This window comes from Petromyzon marinus, chromosome 23 (assembly GCF_048934315.1).
Source record: "Petromyzon marinus isolate PM22_M1 ecotype Great Lakes invasive population chromosome 23, UKy_Petmar_22M1.pri1.0, whole genome shotgun sequence".
Lineage (NCBI taxonomy): Eukaryota > Metazoa > Chordata > Hyperoartia > Petromyzontiformes > Petromyzontidae > Petromyzon > Petromyzon marinus.
The window spans coordinates 6,420,517-6,440,397 of NC_133689.1; the positions used below are offsets into that span (position 1 = coordinate 6,420,517).

The 19,881-nt window shown below is 50.1% G+C and overlaps 1 protein-coding gene across 4 annotated transcripts in view; it reads left to right on the top strand.

Annotated features, from left to right (window-relative positions):
- LOC116945235 (phospholipase ABHD3-like) overlaps window positions 1-19,881 on the top strand; it is a 50,966-nt gene that overhangs the window by 13,736 nt on the left and 17,349 nt on the right. For 2 of the 4 annotated variants that reach the window (XM_076068988.1, XM_032959555.2), the window contains exons 2-8: window positions 2,886-3,041; window positions 11,694-11,854; window positions 12,510-12,755; window positions 13,394-13,439; window positions 14,853-14,965; window positions 16,111-16,284; window positions 16,905-16,953. In XM_076068988.1, the coding sequence (XP_075925103.1) occupies window positions 2,967-3,041; window positions 11,694-11,854; window positions 12,510-12,755; window positions 13,394-13,439; window positions 14,853-14,965; window positions 16,111-16,284; window positions 16,905-16,953 (864 nt within the window). In that variant the 5' untranslated portion in view covers window positions 2,886-2,966. Of the gene's footprint in view, window positions 1-1,161; window positions 2,107-2,185; window positions 3,042-11,693; window positions 11,855-12,509; window positions 12,756-13,393; window positions 13,440-14,852; window positions 14,966-16,110; window positions 16,285-16,904; window positions 16,954-19,881 lie in introns of those variants that run through there. The other 2 variants (XM_032959556.2, XM_032959554.2) reach the window with 2 other exon arrangements.

The following is a 19,881-nucleotide window of genomic DNA, read 5'->3' on the forward strand; positions in this document are numbered from 1 at the left end:
TATTAAGGCCAACGCCCCAAATACATGTGACAAGATTGTGTCGTGTGACTAGAATCACATCTATACGGTGGTATGGTATGGTCAGGATCACAGACACACACACGGGTGTATTGTGGTCAAAAATCATACACACACACCATGGTGTGTGGACAAAAACACATTCCTGCGGAGGGAGCTGGTAGGAACGTTGGGTTGCTCGGTCAATGGCCAGGGTCAACGGCGGCACCACGTGGTGTATTCCGCAAATATTCCCGACTGTGAGGGTGGGCACAAGCCGGCGTGAGTAGGTGAAACGTTGAGTTTTATAAGGGCACCACGGGGTGACCAGCCCCTCTCCACCCAGCCCCACCCCTCCCACCCTCCCCACCCAGCCCCTCCCCTCCCTCTCCACCCACCCCCTTCACCCTCCCCACCCTACCCACTCAACCCCTCCACACCAGTTAAAAGGGTAAAACCTATTACTATATCTTGTTACTGGCATAGGAGGTCTCATAATGAGGGGGGGGGGGGTGTTTGAGAAATGTGACGTCACATCAAAATTTGCAACTTTAAATAAATATACAATTGTTATAACAACACTCCTACAACATCAGAGTGCAGCGACACATTAGTTTAAAGCGATTTGAAGCACGTTTTATTTTCAAAATGGAAATATGGTTGGGGGGGGGGCAGAGCTTTGTGACGTCATATTTGAGGAGGGGTCTGACTTTTTGTGACGCTGTGTGACGAGGGGGGGGGTCAAAAATCGTCCAAAATCGCGTGACGTCATTTATGGACGGCCCCTAATGCACCTGGGGGGGTGGGGTGAGTGGGGAACGTCATCCCGCGTGTTGACACAAAACCTCACAGGAAATTGTCACGGACGTGAGAGGGGAGGGAAAATGGCACGGGTTTACCGGGGGTGGCGCTACCACCATTGCATTAACATCGAACCCGCAGTAATTTAAAGTTGTATTTAGATTTGTTACTCGGATGATGTCCCGGCTATATTACAAGGGAGATCCGTGGCGCGTGAGCACAACAATAAATACAACAAAACGTCAATATTGCAGTGAACTAGTACAGAGTCCTTATAGAATATCCAGAGTGATGATATCAAAACATAATAATTTATTCTGCGGATTATAAGTTGTGAAGATGAGTCTTATAATCCCGTGTGTGTGACCAGATGTGTAGGCGTTGTGACCGGAATTATATGCTTTGAGGAAGGGCCATTGCCCAAAACGTCGCCTGTTATACATTTCCTTTTACGTCCACCATTATTATTTTTTGACAAATGAACTGATGGGCGTTGTTTTGTTAATTGTGCTTGTGCATCCGGAATAAGTTTGGGGTGCTATATATCTTTCTGGAGGTTCTTGCAATCCGGAGAATATGCTAATGCGTACCTAAGTCAGGCTGGGAAATATATATATATTTAATGTATTTAAAAAAAATTATATATAAAAAAATTACAAAAAAATTTCCAGCGCTTATTCCCGGCCGGACAAATTAAGCCCTGACCAATTTTACACAGCACCGATATTGATACTGCTGCATGTATACGATTAAAACAATACGCGCCCAACGCACCTCGGATATCACTTTTATAACACAATAAATCGCCCCGTTGCACTCGTGTAGCACATTGACACACATACCCTTGTATATTCTCGCAGTGTGCACAACACAAATGCGCATTGTATCGTAGCGCATACACACACGGGTGTAATCTAACGCAATAAGGCGGCAACCACTGCACAAAGACAAAGATCCCCTCGTATAGCCTCTTAACGGGCTGTTGGGGCAAGTACCGCGAGCAAGCGCCAACGATGACGGCTATCACGGCACACGCGTGGGTGGGTGCGGACAGAACCACGCTTGGCCGCCTTTGTCTCCCCAGTAACGATGTTTTCCACGTCGCATCGGGTGCTCATTTGAGGCTGAGTCGATCTAGAGGAGGCCTAAGAGTCGGTCCAGATAGTCGTCACTGGTGTTTGCAACGGAGGGCTGTGCTAACCGCTGCGCCACCGCTCCCCCACACACGACACAAAGACCCTACACTCGGCACGGCACGACAATGCGCTTACAGACCCGACCACCCCCCCTGCATCGAGGACCCGTCACGTAAGCCGCTCCATGCGCATAGCCCAGCCCTCCCCATTCATCCTCTCGATCTCTCCCTCCGAAATCCATCCCTCCTCCCAACATCCATCCCTCCGTATACATCCCTCCTCCCAACATACTGTACACCACCCCTCCCTTCGACAAGAACCTCCTCTTCTTGCAACGTCGCTCACGCCCTGCAACATCAAATTCATCCCTTCCTCCTATGTCCCTCCCTGCAACAACCCATCCCATCCCTCCCTACATCCCTCCCTCTAACATCCCTTTCCACTCGCCTCCCCCCCCCCCGACTGCCCCTCACTGCGTCCCTCCCAAGCACCACTCCTCCCTCCCCTGGGCTTGTGCGCGCCTGCAACTGCCCGATTCATGCCTTCATGTGGCACCACGAGCACGCGAGCCAGGCAGAGGGGGGCAACGCGCAGCCAGAAGCGCCGCTATGCCATTGTGCGCCCGTCAGACTATTGGTTAATGCTAATCATTAATCCGCATTAAGTGCTGTAATGCTATCCACCGCCGCCGCTGATGCTGCTAAGGAATAGTAACAGTAAATCATATCATTTATTTTGTGCGTTATTATTTCCTGCTCGCCGCAAGCTCGGGTAAAAAAAAAATTGCCACCAGGAAGGAATATTGTCGGCTTGGTATTGCGGTGCGGTGTAGCGTAGCCCCTGCTGTATGTTTCTCTCTCTCTCGCACGCACGCACGCAAATTCTAAGTGGCACACGTATTTTGTGTCCGCACTGGTACACGCGCACGCGCGCACGCACGCGCACGCACAGACGTGGACCGCAGGGCAGAAGTCGCCAGAAGATCATCGTCAGCGCCGGACATCAACAGACGAAGGAAGGAGGGCAGGAATTATGTCGGCACCTCTAATCATCGTCATGGGTCTCCTGGCTGCGTACACCGGATACTACCTGGCCTCAGTTGCCAAGGTAAGAACACCAGCATCCCCCAGTAACCATGGAACGTTGGGACAACGTTAATGATCGCGTGCCAACGTTGGCGCAACGTTGCATCTTTACTGGGTCACTACGGATATCCTCGGACAACAGTAAATGCCGGTGAGAGTATCGTGGGCCCCCCACTAAGTTCTTATATTGTACTGTTGTAAAGTCTAAGCGTACATTATTGAGCGCATTTAAGGAATGGGCACCGCAGCCCTCCTCATACGCATTGCACACACGGGGTGACAGCTCAGATCAGAATCTGCATTTATACTGCAGGAATGCGATGAGCTCTGGAGGTTATTTTTCACTGATAGAGCAGAATGCACGATATATTTAAAAAAAGCAGATCACATCGTAATTACATTCAGTGTTGCGCGATTGTTTAAAGTTGGTGTAACGTTGATTGTCGTTCCCCCTCCCCCCCAACTCCTGAGTCTTTGTTTGCCACCCCCCCCCCCCCATTTTAAACGAGGTCACGCGATAGGTCTTCCAGCTAATAGGATGTAAAGGGGATGGGCGCATATTTACACCACCAGTGTACCGCTCCATGAGTAAAGATGAGAAACTAATAGCGAACCACTGGATACTCGTTGGGTCTTTCGGTAAAGTCACGTAGAACCAAAAAAAATAAACAAATTAACAAAAAACTACGACGTTTCGATCGCAACACAAGCAGTCGTCATCTCCTGATGTCGCTTCACCGAAAGACCCAAGGAATATGAATTCCTGCAGTCACGAAAGCTTTAAGTCAAGATTGAACCACTGGATCTTGAGGTCCAGGTGTCGACCTTGCAACTGCTGCAAGATTCTGGCAGAAGGTAGGAAGGAAGAAAGCTGTGGCGAGGTGTGATGGCACCATTGGCCTTAACGGCCTATTTGAGCTGAGCTTGCGTGAGTGGCTCAACACTAGCCAGGCACCCCCTGTGAATTGAGGGGGTTGGCGATCAAACACGGCACCTATTAAGGCAGTGTTGTTGACGAGTTGCTTTCAATATTTTTGGCGTAGTATCGCCACCCGAGTAGTGTGAAAACCACGTTACAACGGCAGGGGACAGTTTCTCTGTAGAGATTGCCTCGGGCCAGGAGTGGAAATTCCACATTACAATATGCAGAGACAGTCTGTCCTTGGGACAGACCCTATCGCATATTGCTGTATAATACTGAGCTATAGTGAACAGAGTAGAATACAGTACTGTACATGTAATAGTATATTAAGAATAATAGTAATGCGCTTTACCCAGGGAAGGTTATCTTGAGTCTCAAGATTCCTTTCAAGGAGGATCCCGCTACATTGTAGCAGGATGTTTGGGAAATTTCGGTGAAGAGTGTTTTATATATGGGAAGAAAACCGGGATAATATCCAGAGAAACTCCACACATGAGAGAATAAACACTCAAAATGTCCACACAGATGGATTTAATAATCACTTATCTGTACTTTCGTCTCCTGGTCACTACTCAGCCCACATTGACAGTCTCATGGTGGTGGGAGGCTGGGAATGCCCTAGTGCGGTGGGGGAGATGTTATCTCCATTTCCTTGTATTCAGGAGGTCGTGGGTTTGATCCCGACCCTGACGCCTGTATATTTGGAGTGTGTATATCTCTCTCCTCGTGGTCACGTGGGTTTTTCTCCGGGTCCTCCGGGTTTTCCCTCCACATTTAGTGCGCTTAGAGTATTTGGCTTCTTCGTTGAGCTATCATTGGTGGCCAGGTCACTTCTGGAAAAAAAAAAAGCTATATAGTTCAGTGGGCCTTACCTGGTAAAATAAAAAATACTTGAGTTTAGTTTTAGAGATCGTTTCGAGGTGAGGGTGGACAGTCCCCACTATTGGAAGAGGAAGAGACTCCCCTCTTAAGGAGGAGACTCCCCGCCATTGTAATGTGGAATTTCCACTCCTGGCTCAAGGCCATCTTTAAAGAGAGGACTGTCCATGCCATAGTCGTGTGGAATTACCACTACAGGCCCAAGGCTACATCCATATATACTGTATTCTTAAATATATTTATTCTTTATTTTAATTCACATATTGTACATATAGTTGCAATGCAAGAGCTGTACTATTAACAGTTTTGATTACAACCCGTGTCACTTTATGGAATGTATTGCACAATTGCTTATAGTACATGCTGTTGTATGACCTGCAGTTCATACATTTAATGAATTATTCATTGCAAAAGTGTCCTAACACCTGGGTTCCATGATGGGTAATTTATTTCACTTCTGTTTTTTTTCAACGATCTTCATGAAATAATGCAGCCGCATCGACCAGCGTCCAATATATGCACGTGCAAGTATGTTTGTATGTATGTGTCGTGTCCATCAAATGAGCCTGCTGCATTAACGGGCAAGGTACATAGCAGAGGTCAAAGCCAATGTAAGCAATGTACTGTATGTGCACATTATTTACATGCCACTCTGGGCCAGTGTTGAGCCGGAGCCTCTGCCAATGTAATGTGGAATTTCTACTCCTGGCTCAAGTCAGTTATCTCTATGGAGAGACTGTCCACGCCATCGTCATCTGGAATTTCCAACATTGGTCAAGCAAGACAATTGTCAAAAATGTTACACAGTAGTGATGCTAGCAAGGTGACTTTCCTCGTACCGTTTATAACTCTCAAGTCTGATTTGCTCAAACCATCCCTGGACAATTTCTGCAGAATTACATTCCAATCTAGAGTGGACGATTCATACTCTACCGGGCATTTGTGGATATCTGTGAAAAAGAGCGTCATAACTCATCGCATTCCTCCAGTCTAAAATAAAGATTCCACTCGAATCACGCATTTCCTATGGGCGATTCCCACGTGCCATCATCAGAGTGGACTGCATGACCCCGGCGACTAAGGGGAAGACCGAAAAGCAGATGGTCCGAGACTGTCAGCGCAGATCTTGGAGTTCCCGTGTCTCAAGTGCGCAGCGGCTGCGGGATGTGGCGGGGAGGGGAGTGGAACGCGTTGGCAATGAGGTGTGGTGGTGGCATCGCCAGTTTTGGCCATGCTAGAGAAAGTACGCTAAGTACTATCACGCCATCTCGTGGCGATCTTTGGAATTGCCAATCGAATCCCATTCATTTGGAGGTTGTGAGAGAATTTCCATTCTTTTCATTGATGATCCCCGATTTCCTGCTTGCTCTTCCTATCTGCCGGTAAGCGCAGATAATAGGAAGGCCCGTGGATTGATTCAGAAGGAATAGGAAGGGTGGATAATAGGAGGGTGAATTAAAGAACTCAGTATATGATGCACACATGGGTAGCTTGAGATGCATGAAGTATGTTGAACTTCTTTCGCACTGTATTTAGCCAACCGTGCAAATCGGAGATGCTTTGCGAGAGGATTTTGGCAATGTTTCACAATACAATGCGATATAAAACAGCACGATTTGACGATTATTGAGATATTAGTTTCGCAGTACATTGGGAACTGTAATTTTACTCTTAGCCTTTCTAGACCATTTTTATGATTAATAATTAGTTACTTTTGGCTTAGATCGCGGAGGTGTAATGTGCATTTTCAGCTAAACCCTCCGCCACCTGACAGAGCCAATCAAATCAAGTTATCACGTGGGCAATTATGGCAGTTGATTTGGTGTTTCAGTAAACTGGACTGTTGACGATCTAAACCAAAAGTAACTACCGTAATTGTGAATCATTGCTAGCCCGACTTCACATTTATATTGTATTCAAGCAGGAATGCAGATTACAAAGATGTCCTTTAACTGTGGCTCGCTCAACATGAGCCTACCATAAGCCCTTCTAATCTTGACAACCTTTAACGCTTAGAACCCACACCGCTGTCCGCTGCACATAAATACTTAAATTATTCGTAAAGCGACGATTATGATGATTTGTTCTGCTTACGATGGCATCAATCACTCCAAAAGCCATTCTGAAAAACACAAATTTAATTATTTATAGAGGACAACTTTTCTTATACGCAAAGCTATTACCCAGAAATTCTATTATCCACGGAAGCTGTATGGTCCACAAAAAAATCATATCATCTGGAGCCCTATTCTTCAAATTACCCACGATTATCTGCAATATTTTCCTACAGCTAAGTGGAGTAAAATCGCGGGTAACCCCGCGGATAATAGGATCCGAGATATCGATCCCGCACACCTCCGTGGATAAGAGATGTTCTCTTGTAGCCTTTTAGTGGCAACTGTATTTCATGTAATTTGTTATTTCATTAAAAAAAATTGTTGGGATAATGAAATCCTTGAGCAAAATAAAATAAGCAACGATATTAATAATAATTTCAAAAAACACAATACGATTACCGTATCATAGGCATACCTACTTGCCAGTTTGCCCCCAAGGCACCATATTGCAAAGGGTTGGTGGAATCAATCCCATTACCTCTTGGTGTTGCTGTACAGCAGTTGGCAACGATAGACTTCCACCAATATCCCAGTATTCCATTCATAGTAGGACCGCCGTGGGTCTCGCCATTTTCCACGCGGGCCATGCATTGGGATGTTTGCTCAATTCAATTCCACTGATCGGGCATCATTCACGTGTGGTGAGAGGGAAGTTAACGTGCAAAGCCCCGGAGAAAACCACACGCGCAAACATCGGCACAGATTGAACCCACAGCCCACTTGCTGTACTGCCTTCTCCTGGCCACTTCCACAGCAGCCACAGCAGGTCTTTGGAGTTTCACAAAGCCGCGTGCTTCCACTCACCCTTGCCTCCAAAAGGAGGTGCGAGCCGCCGCGCCCAGATAGAGCGCAGGCACATTTAGAATAATTACAGGTTTTTAATACATGTCACCGAGTCAAAATTTGTTTTGGCTGCACTGGTCTTCCTCACTGAGGTTTATCGAGAGAGTCTTGAATAGTCTTGGTAGGTGAGGCTTGCTAGTGGGCGATGTCAGATACAGGATTTACTGGGGTTGCAATGAATTATCAGCATTTGTAACATTTTTTAATGCATTCCAAACGCGAGGGACTGCCAATGGAGGAGAACTCTGTGCAGTGCCATCTGTACGTGGTGACTTCTAGACATTTATGTATTGTTTGTACAGTATATGCATTGTACGCATAGTCTCTAGCCCCTCCGTGAGCACCTATAGAGGCCTTTAACAGACTGTTGGGGCAAGTTCGTGAGCACCTATAGAGGCCTTTAACAGACTGTTGGGGCAAGTTCGTGAGCACCTATAGAGGCCTTTAACAGACTGTTGGGGCAAGTTCGTGAGCACCTATAGAGGCCTTTAACAGACTGTTGGGGCAAGTTCGTGAGCACCTATAGAGGCCTTTAACAGACTGTTGGGGCAAGTTCGTGAGCACCTATAGAGGCCTTTAACAGACTGTTGGGGCAAGTTCGTGAGCACCTATAGAGGCCTTTAACAGACTGTTGGGGCAAGTTCGTGAGCACCTATAGAGGCCTTTAACAGACTGTTGGGGCAAGTTCGTGAGCACCTATAGAGGCCTTTAACAGACTGTTGGGGCAAGTTCGTGAGCACCTATAGAGGCCTTTAACAGACTGTTGGGGAAAGTTCGTGAGCACCTATAGAGGCCTTTAACAGACTGTTGGGGCAAGTTCGTGAGCACCTATAGAGGCCTTTAACAGACTGTTGGGGCAAGTTCGTGAGCACCTATAGAGGCCTTTAACAGACTGTTGGGGCAAGTTCGTGAGCACCTATAGAGGCCTTTAACAGACTGTTGGGGCAAGTTCGTGAGCACCTATAGAGGCCTTTAACAGACTGTTGGGGCAAGTTCGTGAGCACCTATAGAGGCTAAGACGGCACCACGCGTGAGTGTGTGGACAACACCACGCCTGGCCGCCTTTGTCTCCCCAGTGCTGATGCCTACGCACCGCACCAGGTACTCATTTGAGGTCGCGTCGACCTCGGGGAGGGCCAGAACCGGTTCAAACTATCCTCCACTGTTATGGGACGTGAGCGGGAATGGAACTCGCGTCTCTGCTGTGTTTCGCTGCGCGGGTGCAGTTGCTAGCCGCCACGCCAGCGCGTTCGGGTTACGCACACGCGCGCGCGCGCGACATCGTTGTGCTGTACACGCGTACACATTGAGCACTTTCAAAGCATAATTGTAAATCCATTTGGCTGCAAATGGCTTAAGGGGCACAATCTCATCGCGGCCAAGGCGATTGTCTCCGCATTTACTCGAGCGGGCTGCTTTACGAGCCACGAGGAGCGATGCGCACGGGACGAGGTGAGCGATCAGGTGGTCTCCACGCAGCCTGCCTGCCTCTTGCACTGCCCCCCCTCGCCCCCCCCCAGTCTGGACGGTGGGGGGGTGGCGAGTAAACTGGCGATTAAAGCTGGGGGTGTGTGTGGTGGGGGTGGTTTAGGGGGTAAGTGGCGGGGAGGGGGGGGCGCGGATGAATGGAGCCCGTGTGTGGTTGAGGCTTTCAGAACAAGGGCAGTGGCTTGTTTGTGAGGAACGTGGGACGCGAGGAGATTGTGATGGAGGCAGATTCAATAGGCTCGATTAGGGGGGTGCGTGGGGGTGGGATGATGATTTTTGAGAGGGGTAGCGTAGCGGTTAGCGCGCTGCACAACGAACCCGGCGACCCGACTCAGATTCCCACTCACGGCTTCCAACACCAGTGAGGATTATCCGAACCGGTCCTGGGCCTACGCTAGATCGACTCAGCCTCAAACGAGAGTAGCTTGTTGCGATGTGTAAACATTGCCACTGGGGAGACAAAGGCGGCCGGGCATGGTGCTGGCCCACCCCACCCCCACGCGTGCCGTGCCGGCCTTCATAGGTTGCCGCTACTCGCTAAAAGCACTTGCGCCGACAGTTTCTTAAAGCCACACGGGGGGATATTAGTCTCTGTTAGGAGTTTCACTCATGAGGCACTCACAAATTCAGAAACCATGCCGAGCGTGTGTGGTGTCAGCTGCACCAGGGGTCCCCAACCCCTGGGCCACGGATCGGTACCGGGCCGCACAGCAGCAGGAGGTGAGAGCGGTGAGTCCGCACGTGGCCCACCCCGTATTATTTTATTAATCACCACTTCCGTCCGCGCCTCTTTCCCGCACTGCGCACTTGTCTCAGTCACGTGGTGTTTGGTAAGCCCACAAGCTCTAACCCCTAGTAGCCACAATGAGTAAAAACACAAACGTCGCTGGAGAGCTTCTTTGAACAGGGGGGAAAGACCCAATGATGACCCCCCCCTCGGTCCGTGAAAAAAATTGTCTTCCACGAAACCGGTCCCCTGGTGCCAAAAAGGTTGTCGGACCGCTGAACTGCACGAAAGTTTTGCAGCAGTCAAGAACTGTGAGGTAGCCGAATTCCGCCAGTGAGCACCTCGCGCTTTAAATGTTCTCGGCCAGCTTATCAGGCAGGATTGTTACGCCAGTAATCCTACGATTGGGTCTATCGTCGTAGTGCGGTGGTGGTGGTGGCTTTGCACGTGACTGCCTGTAATCCAGCACCGTGGAGGCAGCGAGGGTTGGTGAATCACCGCAACAAATGTTGCGAAACTCCTTTCCCATGGGCGTTGAGGCGTCATACCCTGGCTCGCCAGGAGAAAAGTGCATAGCAAAGTTCAGACTCGTATCGTCTGTCCCTTGTGTATTGGGATAGAGTGTTGCTCCCTCGCACGAGTTGTTTTTTTCCCAGAGTGCTGCGGTTTTCCTACTTGTGTAAACACTCAATCGGATGAAAACATCTTAATAGATAGAGTACTCCAGAGAGTTTAGGCGAATGTTGGTGCTTGCTCACCACCTGGCCCGCCTTGACAATAATAATAATAACAACCATAATTTCAACTTGTAACACGCCACACAGCATTCACTCGCTCTCGAAGAGAGAGAATGAGTCAGAGGCGCGTGGAGGAACCACAGACGATCAGGGAAGGCAGCCAAGGAGTGAGCCGTGGCCAAACCCCCACCCTCCCCCCTCTCCTCCCCGGAAAGCTCCCCGGTCTGTGGTTCCTCATGACCGTGAGATGCAATTCGCACGAACGACGCCGTATAAAACTAAATATTATTGTTAGCAGTTACCCAGCCTGTAATCGGCCTGCCACTTGATGGGTATTGACCAATGGTGCGTGTGTAATTATGGAGCTCGTTATTGATGGCGTGCAAAGTTGCCTGTGATGCTTAGGGGGGTGGGTTTGGGTAATGCTGTGTCACAGCACAACCCGAATAGGTCCAGAATGATGTTATTCGGCGGTGATGATCATTCGTGCGGTGGTGGTGAAGATGATGTATGTATGTTGAACATCTTTCGCAGCCAACGCAGCCAACCATGCTAATCGGAGGTGCGGGGGAAGGACGACAAACTAAACACAAAAAGCAATTCTAAAGAAATTGGCCGATGTTATGATGGCTGCGGTGGTGTGTGTGTGGGGAGTGGTAGTGTCGCGGTTAGCGCGCTGCGCTACGAACCCGGTAACCCGAGTTCGATTACCGCTCACAGCCAACACCAGTGACGATTATCTGAACTGGTTCTGGGCCCCCCTAAGTCGACTCAGCCTCAAATGAGTACCTGGTGCGGTGTGTAAACATCGCCACTGGGGAGACAAAGGCGGATTGGGCTTGGCGATGGCCACCCACCCCCTCGTATGCCGTGCCGGCCTACATAGGTGTCACTCGCTTGCAGCAGCGGTCTGTTGAGGCTATACGGGGGATCTTTCTCTTTGGTGGTGGTGTGTGTGCAGAAACCAGTGCTGGAGGCCTCCATTGGTTTCCGTGCCTTCCTGGAGGCGCACTGCCCGGTTATAAGCGAGCCCTTCCTGCCGACCGCGTGGTGCTGCAGCGGACGCATCCAGAGCGTGCTGCGCTTCCTACTCAAGTCCCGCCCGCCCATCCACTACCGCACGTACGTACGCGCACACGCACCCATGCATGCGATACTCATTGACCGTTAATATTGTTGTCATTAGCACTACTACTACTAATAATAATACGCTTATTTACCCGTGAGAGTCAGGAGGAAATGTGAAGACAGGCCACTGGCCGGCCGAAATGTCGCCAGTTTGTTTTTCTGTCGAAGGATTCTGATGAGTTTTCATCGTAAGACGGGTTGGGGGGGGGGTGGACGGTGATGATATGATTGATAGGGAGGTGGTGTTTTATGTGATTTGACAATTATTAACACCACTACCATAGCCACCATCACCTCCATAAAAGCCTCTCACAACTCTCTGTCAACCTCTGCTAACAGGGAGTTCGCTCGTCCTCTGCTGCTGCTGCCACCATATTTTAGATTCGCCTGCCATCAGTGCTGCTGGGTCCCCTACCTTTACTTTACTCAAATGCCGGCTCAACATTTGACATTTTCGGATCGATTGACGTGCAAGCTGAAGTGAGCACGGACCCGATTTAATACGTTGGTCGTTCTCTCGGCTGAAGCCATCTCCTCCAACTGTTCGCGAAGCCAACGCAGACCACAGAGAGATGGAGAGGGGGTGAGGGGGGGGGGAGGTTGAGCGACGTGCACGCTCCGTCAAAGTGTGGCGGCGCTGTGCCCGCAGGGAGGTGCTGGCGACGCCCGACGGAGGGCAGCTCTCCCTCGAGTGGCTGGTCGACGAGGACGGCGACAGCGAAGGCGACGGCGACGGCGGCGGCGGCGGCAGCGAGCGGCGGCGGCGGCAGCGGTGGCAGCCGGCGGGAGGCGAGGTGGCCCGGCCCACGGTACTGCTGCTGCCGGGCCTGACCAGCAACAGCCGGGAGAACTACGTGCTGCATCTCGTGCAGCAGACGGCCGATCTGGGATACCGGTGAGAATAGGCCGGAGAGAGCATGCTCCCTCTCCTCCCCTGCTTGTGATTGTAATAAACGATTTCAACGGAAGTGTGGTTACAACCCCTGTTATCCACGGTCTCGAATTGAACCCAGGTCACCGGGTTCCCAGTGCAGTGCGTGCACAAACCACAACGCCATCCCAAAGACAGAGATCCCTACGTGTAGCCTTAACAGACTGTTGGGGCAGGTGCTGTTAGCGAGCATCTATGAAGGCCGGCACGTCACGCGAAGGGGGTGGGTGGCCAGCACCACGCCCGGCCCCCTTTGTCTCCCCAGTGGTGATGTTTACACACCGCACCAGGTGCTCAACGCCATCCCTCCTGTATAAGTGCAGACGTGCGCGCACACACACGCACACGCGCTCATCACTACGTGGCCTTGAATCAATTCCAGTGCAATAATGTCCCTTCACGCGAATGATTCCCGACGGATGATTCCCCTTTAGCCTTGGAAGTCAAGAGGCATGAATCGCAACCGGCTGTCTCTTTAACAACTCCGTTCCGAGCCGTGTCGACTACTACGATCACCAGTCATTCCGCCAGCGGGGAACGCTTGTACCCAAGTGCACAGTTGACCTTGCGTCGTCCGTTTCTCCCCCCACCACCGCGTGCAGGTGTGCGGTGTTCAACTACCGCGGCTGTGGTGAGGAGGAATTACTGGTGAGTGCCTGACATTGCTTCCAGTTTCAGGAGGGGGTCCCGCTTATTGAAGGGAACCGGAGCAGCCGACAGAAAACCCACCACGCTTACGAGGTGGTGACACCCAGCGCTGCCATCTCCTGGCCGCCTCGCAGCACCCCCACCCCTTACGAGTCCTGGTGGTCAACCATCCACGTACTAACCAGGCTCAGCTTTGCCTCTGAGGTCAGACGAAATTTGGGGGGTGGGGGAGGGGTGGGGCCATGTTGGGTGACTTTGTCACTGTAAAACAACAAAAAATGGCCTTGGACTTATGTGAAGATACTCTGCGCCCCAAGACTGAAATATGCCTCAACAAAAGGTTGAAAAGACACGATCAGCCTTTGAACATAGGTATACGCAGACGACGTTAGGAACTGCGTGACAAGACGGGGTTAGCAACGGGAAAGTTTAGAATGGCAAGGAATGTTGTAGAGAAAGCTTAACGGAACAGGAGGTCACGATGAGCGAGGCACCACTTCAGCAGGTTTGCACGGAGGGTAGGTTACTGAGGCGCTTCTAACGCCTGCTTTGTTGGAAAAGGTCAACGTTGGCTGCCCGTTATCTTCGTGAAATTCTCAGCATCCTCCACATTCCACCCGCTACTGGAACTGGCCAATCAGTGCAGTGCAAGTCCTTCCTGAACAAGAGCCTTGAGACTTTCGTGAGGCTTTCGTGGAAATTTATGAAGGGCGTTATTTATTGTGATTGCTGCACATCTACTGAAAGACCAGAAGCTTCTTGAAACTCAACAGCCAAGAGAAAGACCTTGAGCCAGATGATGAATACTCCTAGGAGCAGACCTTGCAAGATACTAGCCACATGCCAGGCGCATACCAACCACCACCTGCTGAAGCTACAAAGCAGTTTGCGTGAAAGGTTCCGATGTTCGTGTTTTAATTTAGTCGTGAAAAGTCTTAAGCCATTGACGAGGAGCCTTATCTGTCAGAATGTGATCAGTACATTAGCATCGTGTAAATAGCATGTTTGTGTAACGTGATATTCTTTACTGGTGCGTTTAGAGTATTTGGCTGCTATACATTTCCACACGATAAGCCACTTGGTTGTGGCCAGGTTGCTGCTGAAAAGGAGCTACGTAGCTCAAGCTCAGTGGGCCTTGCCTGGTACATATAAATCTATTTTTTTAGGTGGTGGAGAGTTAATGACAATGATTTTGGCATTAAAAACCACCACGTGGCCTAACCCAACAACAGACGTGGATTATTGCATGGGTTACGAAAACCTAAGTTTTAAATCCACGCACTGATCACATGGAGGTGCCAACCACACGTACAAACAGCTGACGGGATCTGGCAGAAGGAAGGAAGCGACGGTGGGGCTGCGACGACGTATAACCTGGCGTTGAACGCGTGGCTTCCGTGTGGCCTCCCGCAGACGCCGCGCATGTACAGCGCCGCCAACACCGAAGACCTGGAGCTGGTGGTGTTGCACATCCGCGCCCTGTACCCGGACAGCGCCCTGCTCGCCGTCGGCATGTCCATGGGAGGGTAGGGCTCACCGCGACCCAGCGACGCACAGTTTTGGAGATGAGGGCCCGGAGGAATGCAAAGGCAAAGATACCCCCCCCCCCCCCCTCGTGTAGCCTAAACAGACCGTTGGGGCAAGTGCTGTCAGCGAGCACCTATGAAGGCCGGTACGGGACACGAGGGGGTGGATGGCCAGCACCACCCGTTTTTTTCGGTGTTGTTTTTAACCGTAAAGTTGTTTACGGTTTGTACAGTTTTGTTTGCCCCATTAGCCTAAATGTAACACCGGCGTATCGTTTGAACGTGCTCATTGCGCGCGGCCTGCAAAGACTCTATTGAAAGTGGACTGACACACGAGGTAGCGCCAAGTTATTGGCCTTCCCCGGTTATCGCCCTCCTACTAGGGCCGTCGCAACATCATTTCAGACCCACACACACGCAGGGGCAATGTCCAAAACTCTGCGCAGCGAACAGGCGGTAGAGGCTACGCACGTGGCCTGTAATCCAGCCCTGTGGACGCAGCGAGGGTGGGTGGGTCATTGCGCAAATGTAGCGAATCTCCCTTCCCATGGGCATTAAGGTGCCATACCCCTGCTCGTCAGGAGAAGGCGGTATACAGCAAAGTGCGAAATTATATAATCTGTTCAAACTGTATGGGGATAGAGTGTTGCCCCCTCGCGTGTGCGAGTTTTCTCCCGAGTGCTCCGGTTTCCTCCCACATGTATGAGCACTCATCAGTTGGCTGAAGACATCTTAATATATAGAGGACTGCAAAACGCGGGCAATCGATGGTGATGCCAGCACACAGGTTGTCTGTGGTTCCTCAGCGATTGTATGATTCAAATTCCACGAACGGCGATGTCATATAAAGCTAAACATTATTATTACTCTTATAGATTCTAGAATCCTTTGCAAGACTGCCACCATTGAGGCTTTGCACGACCAATATCCGTAATAGAGGTTTTTTTTTTCTGGGTTAGATGTCGTAAATATTTAGATCGCTTAAATTTTTATGCGATCTAACCCAAAAAAAAACCTTTATTATAGATGCTACTATCTCCTGCAAATGAATTACATTTTTCTCCGATCTTTTTCTAAATGTTTTACCGTTCTCTTTCCTCCCTACCTTTGGACTCACAACCGTGACCCCCGACCTCCGACCCCAGGATGATGCTGCTGAACTACCTGGCGGCGATGGGGCGGCGCGCGGGCGTGGAGGCCGCGCTCACCGTCTCCGTGCCGTGGGACGCCTTCACGTCGACCGCGTCGCTCGAGACGCCGCTCAACAGCGTGCTCTTCAACCGCGTGCTCACGCACCTGCTCACCAGCGCTGTGCACAGGTGCCCGCCCCACACACCACCACCAACCACTAACCACCACCACCAACCACCAACTACCACCACCGACCACCCCCACCACCAACCACCCCCCACCAACCACCACCACCAACCACCACCACCAACCACTAACTAACACCACCACCAACCACCACCACCGACCATCCCCACCACCAACCACCCCCCACCAACCACCACCACCAACCAACCACCACCACCACCGACCACCCCCGGCCACCCCCACCACCAACCACCACCAACTACCACCGACCACCCCCCACACCAACCACCACCACCGGTTACCTCCCATACCAACCACCCCCCTACCAACCACCACCACCAACCACCCCTGACCACCCGCACCACCAACCACCACCAACTACCACCATCCACCCCCCACCACTAGTGACCAGTGACTTGCTTACCTTTCCCTAACCCTGAAAAGAGCTTCGCAGCTCATCAGATTCCTCCAGTACAAATAAAGATTCTGATTCTGACACGGCGCCCCCTCGCTCCGCCAAGCATCACCTCCTGCCGAAGCCCCCCCCCCCCCCGCCACCCCTCCAGGTCCAACCGTCCGCTCAAAATCAACGTAACGCTGTCTTCCTCACCGTTGCGCGCAGGCACCGGGAGGTCCTGAAGAAGAGGTACGACGTGGAGCACATCATGAAGGTGCGGACGTCTCGACTCTCGCTCGGGGGACCGTCAGCCACATCCCACCTCCCACAACCTCCCACCGCCGACCGCGAACGCGGCAGTGCCGCGTCCGCTATCCGCCACCGTTCTCCCGGGCCCCGCTCGAGAGCGCATCGCTCGGCTTTTAAACAGTGGCATCGTGCGATCGCCGTGCGTCGCAACGTTCCGTTGCGTCGCACGGAGCGTTGCAACCCCGCCGTGTTGTGCTGCGATGGGTTGCGCGACACGATAGATTCGTGCCTAAATTTTGATTTGAAGCTTTCGTGACTGCAGGGATTCATATTCTTGGTTCTTTCGGTAAAGTCACCACGTCGAAGGGAAACAGTCAAATAATAAAAATATAAAACAATACAATTCTCGCGACGTTTCGACTGCAACACAAGCAATCACCATCAGGTGTGAAAACCACAGCAAAAAAATATTGTTTCCCTTCTACATGACTTTTCCGAAAGAACCAAGAATGAGATTCATACCTGTTAGCCCATTCTTGTGCAGGGAAATTGAGTAAAAACATTTTTGTGTCAATTTGTTCGCCTTTCTCCCTTGTGATGGGACTTCTTTGTAGGATGAACGTTGAGATTTATAAGGGTCACGGGGTGACCAATAAGGTCTGAATTGGTCTTTAATAAGGTCGGCACTGATAAGGGGTTGACGGCTATGTACAGCAATGTGTTAGCATAGCACCGCGTCGGGCTACATTTGCACCACGTTGCACGGTGTTTTTGCACTTCGCCGTATGATGTTGGCGTTGTTGCGTAATGTTGGGTTGCATTGCGTAATGTTGGGTGACGTGTTGTTTGGTATGGTGTCGGTGTTGCGTCCATGTCAAGAAAACCCCACCGTAGCGGAACAATTAGTGCAGGCCCGGAACGAACAAATAGATTCTCCAACACACGCAGGTGTGCAGCATTGCCTGTTAAGAAGCTTGCAGCCTTACCTAGAACTGACTGGGACTCATCAGTTACAGTACAGTCATCAATGTTTGCTGCTACCACATGCCCCTGGGAGCCCATACATAGAAAAAATGACTTTAGCTTTAGACTATGGGGACCACACTAACACTTTCCTAGGGTAACTTTAATTGTTCTGGATAATTTGGTCTGGATAATTGGTCTGGTGGTCTTGAAGCCGTTGTACCGACAGTGAGCACCTGCGCGACTGTGTGTGCTGTTAAATCTGTTTGTTTTTACAGCCGGCATCAATGTTTCTGTTGTGATTGGCCATCGTTTACAGATTTGAGATGTTGTGCAGTGGCGAGATGTTAACTACCTCGCCTGGTATACAGGACGTCGTGGGTTCGATCTCGACCCTGACGCCTGCTGTATATTTGGAGTTTCCATGTTCTCACCGTCGTCGCGTGGATTTTTCATCGGGTCCTTAGGTTTTTCCCTCCAGGTTTCGAAACATGCGTTTAGAGTATTTGGCTCCTATCAAGCTCCAGCCCCCACCCTCTTGCCCGATGCGGCCCGATGCGGCAATCCCCCCCTCCCCTCCCTCTCGGCTCTATAGATAAGGACTTTTCATTTAAAGCCTTCGTGACTGCAGGGATTCATATTCTTGGTTCTTTCGGTAAGTCACCACGTAGAAGGGAAACAATAAAATGATAAAAATATAAAACAATAAAATTCTCACGACGTTTCGGCTGCAACACAAGCAATCATCATCAGGTGTGAAAACCACAACGTGAAAATTTTCCAATCACAACAGAAATATTGATGCCGGCTGGAAAAACAAATAGATTTAATAGCACACACAGGCACACATTTTCTTGTTGTGGTTTTCACACCTGATGATGATTGCTTGTGTTGCAGTCGAGACGTCGTGAGAATTTTATTGTTTGATATTTTTATTATTTTATTGTTTCTCTTTTACGTGACTTTACCGAAAGAACCAAGAATATATACAGTGAGGGAAAAAATTATTTGATCCCCTGCTGATTTTGTACGTTTGCCCACTGACAAAGAAATGATCAGTCTATAATTTTAATGGTAGGTTTATTTGAACACTGAGAGACAGAATAACAACAACAACAACATCCGGAAAAACGCATGTCAAAAATGTTATAAATTGATTTGCATTTTAATGAGGGAAATAAGTATTTGACCCCCTCTCAATCAGAAAGATTTCTGGCTCCCAGGTGTCTTTTATACAGGTAACGAGCTGAGTTTAGGAGCACACTCTTAAAGGGAGTGCTCCTAATCTCAGCTTGTTACCTGTATAAAAGACACCTGTCCACAGAAGCAATCAATCAGATTCCAAACTCTCCACCATGGCCAAGACCAAAGAGCTCTCCAAGGATGGCAGGGACAAGATTGTAGACCTACACAAGGCTGGAATGGGCTACAAGACCATTGCCAAGCAGCTTGGTGAGAAGGTGACAACAGTTGGTGCGATTATTCCCTCGGCCTGGGGCTCCATGCAAGATCTCACCTCGTGGAGTTGCAATGATCATGAGAACGGTGAGTAATCACCCCAGAACTACACGGGAGGATCTTGTCAATGATCTCAAGGCAGCTAGGACCATAGTCACCAAGAAAACAATTGGTAACACACTACGCCGTGAAGGATTGAAATCCTGCAGCGCCTGCAAGGTCCCCCTGCTCAAGAAAGCACATATACATGCCCGTCTGAAGTTTGCCAATGAACATCTGAATGATTCAGAGGACAACTGGGTGAAAGTGTTGTGGTCAGATGAGACCAAAATGGAGCTCTTTGGCATCAACTCAACTCGCCGTGTTTGGAGGAGGAGGAATGCTGCCTATGACCCCAAAAACACTATTCCCACCGTCAAATATGGAGGTGGAAACATTATGCTTTGGTGGTGTTTTTCTGCTAAGGGTACAGGACAACTTCACAACATCAAAGGGATGATGGACAGGGCCATATACCGTCAAATCTTGGGTG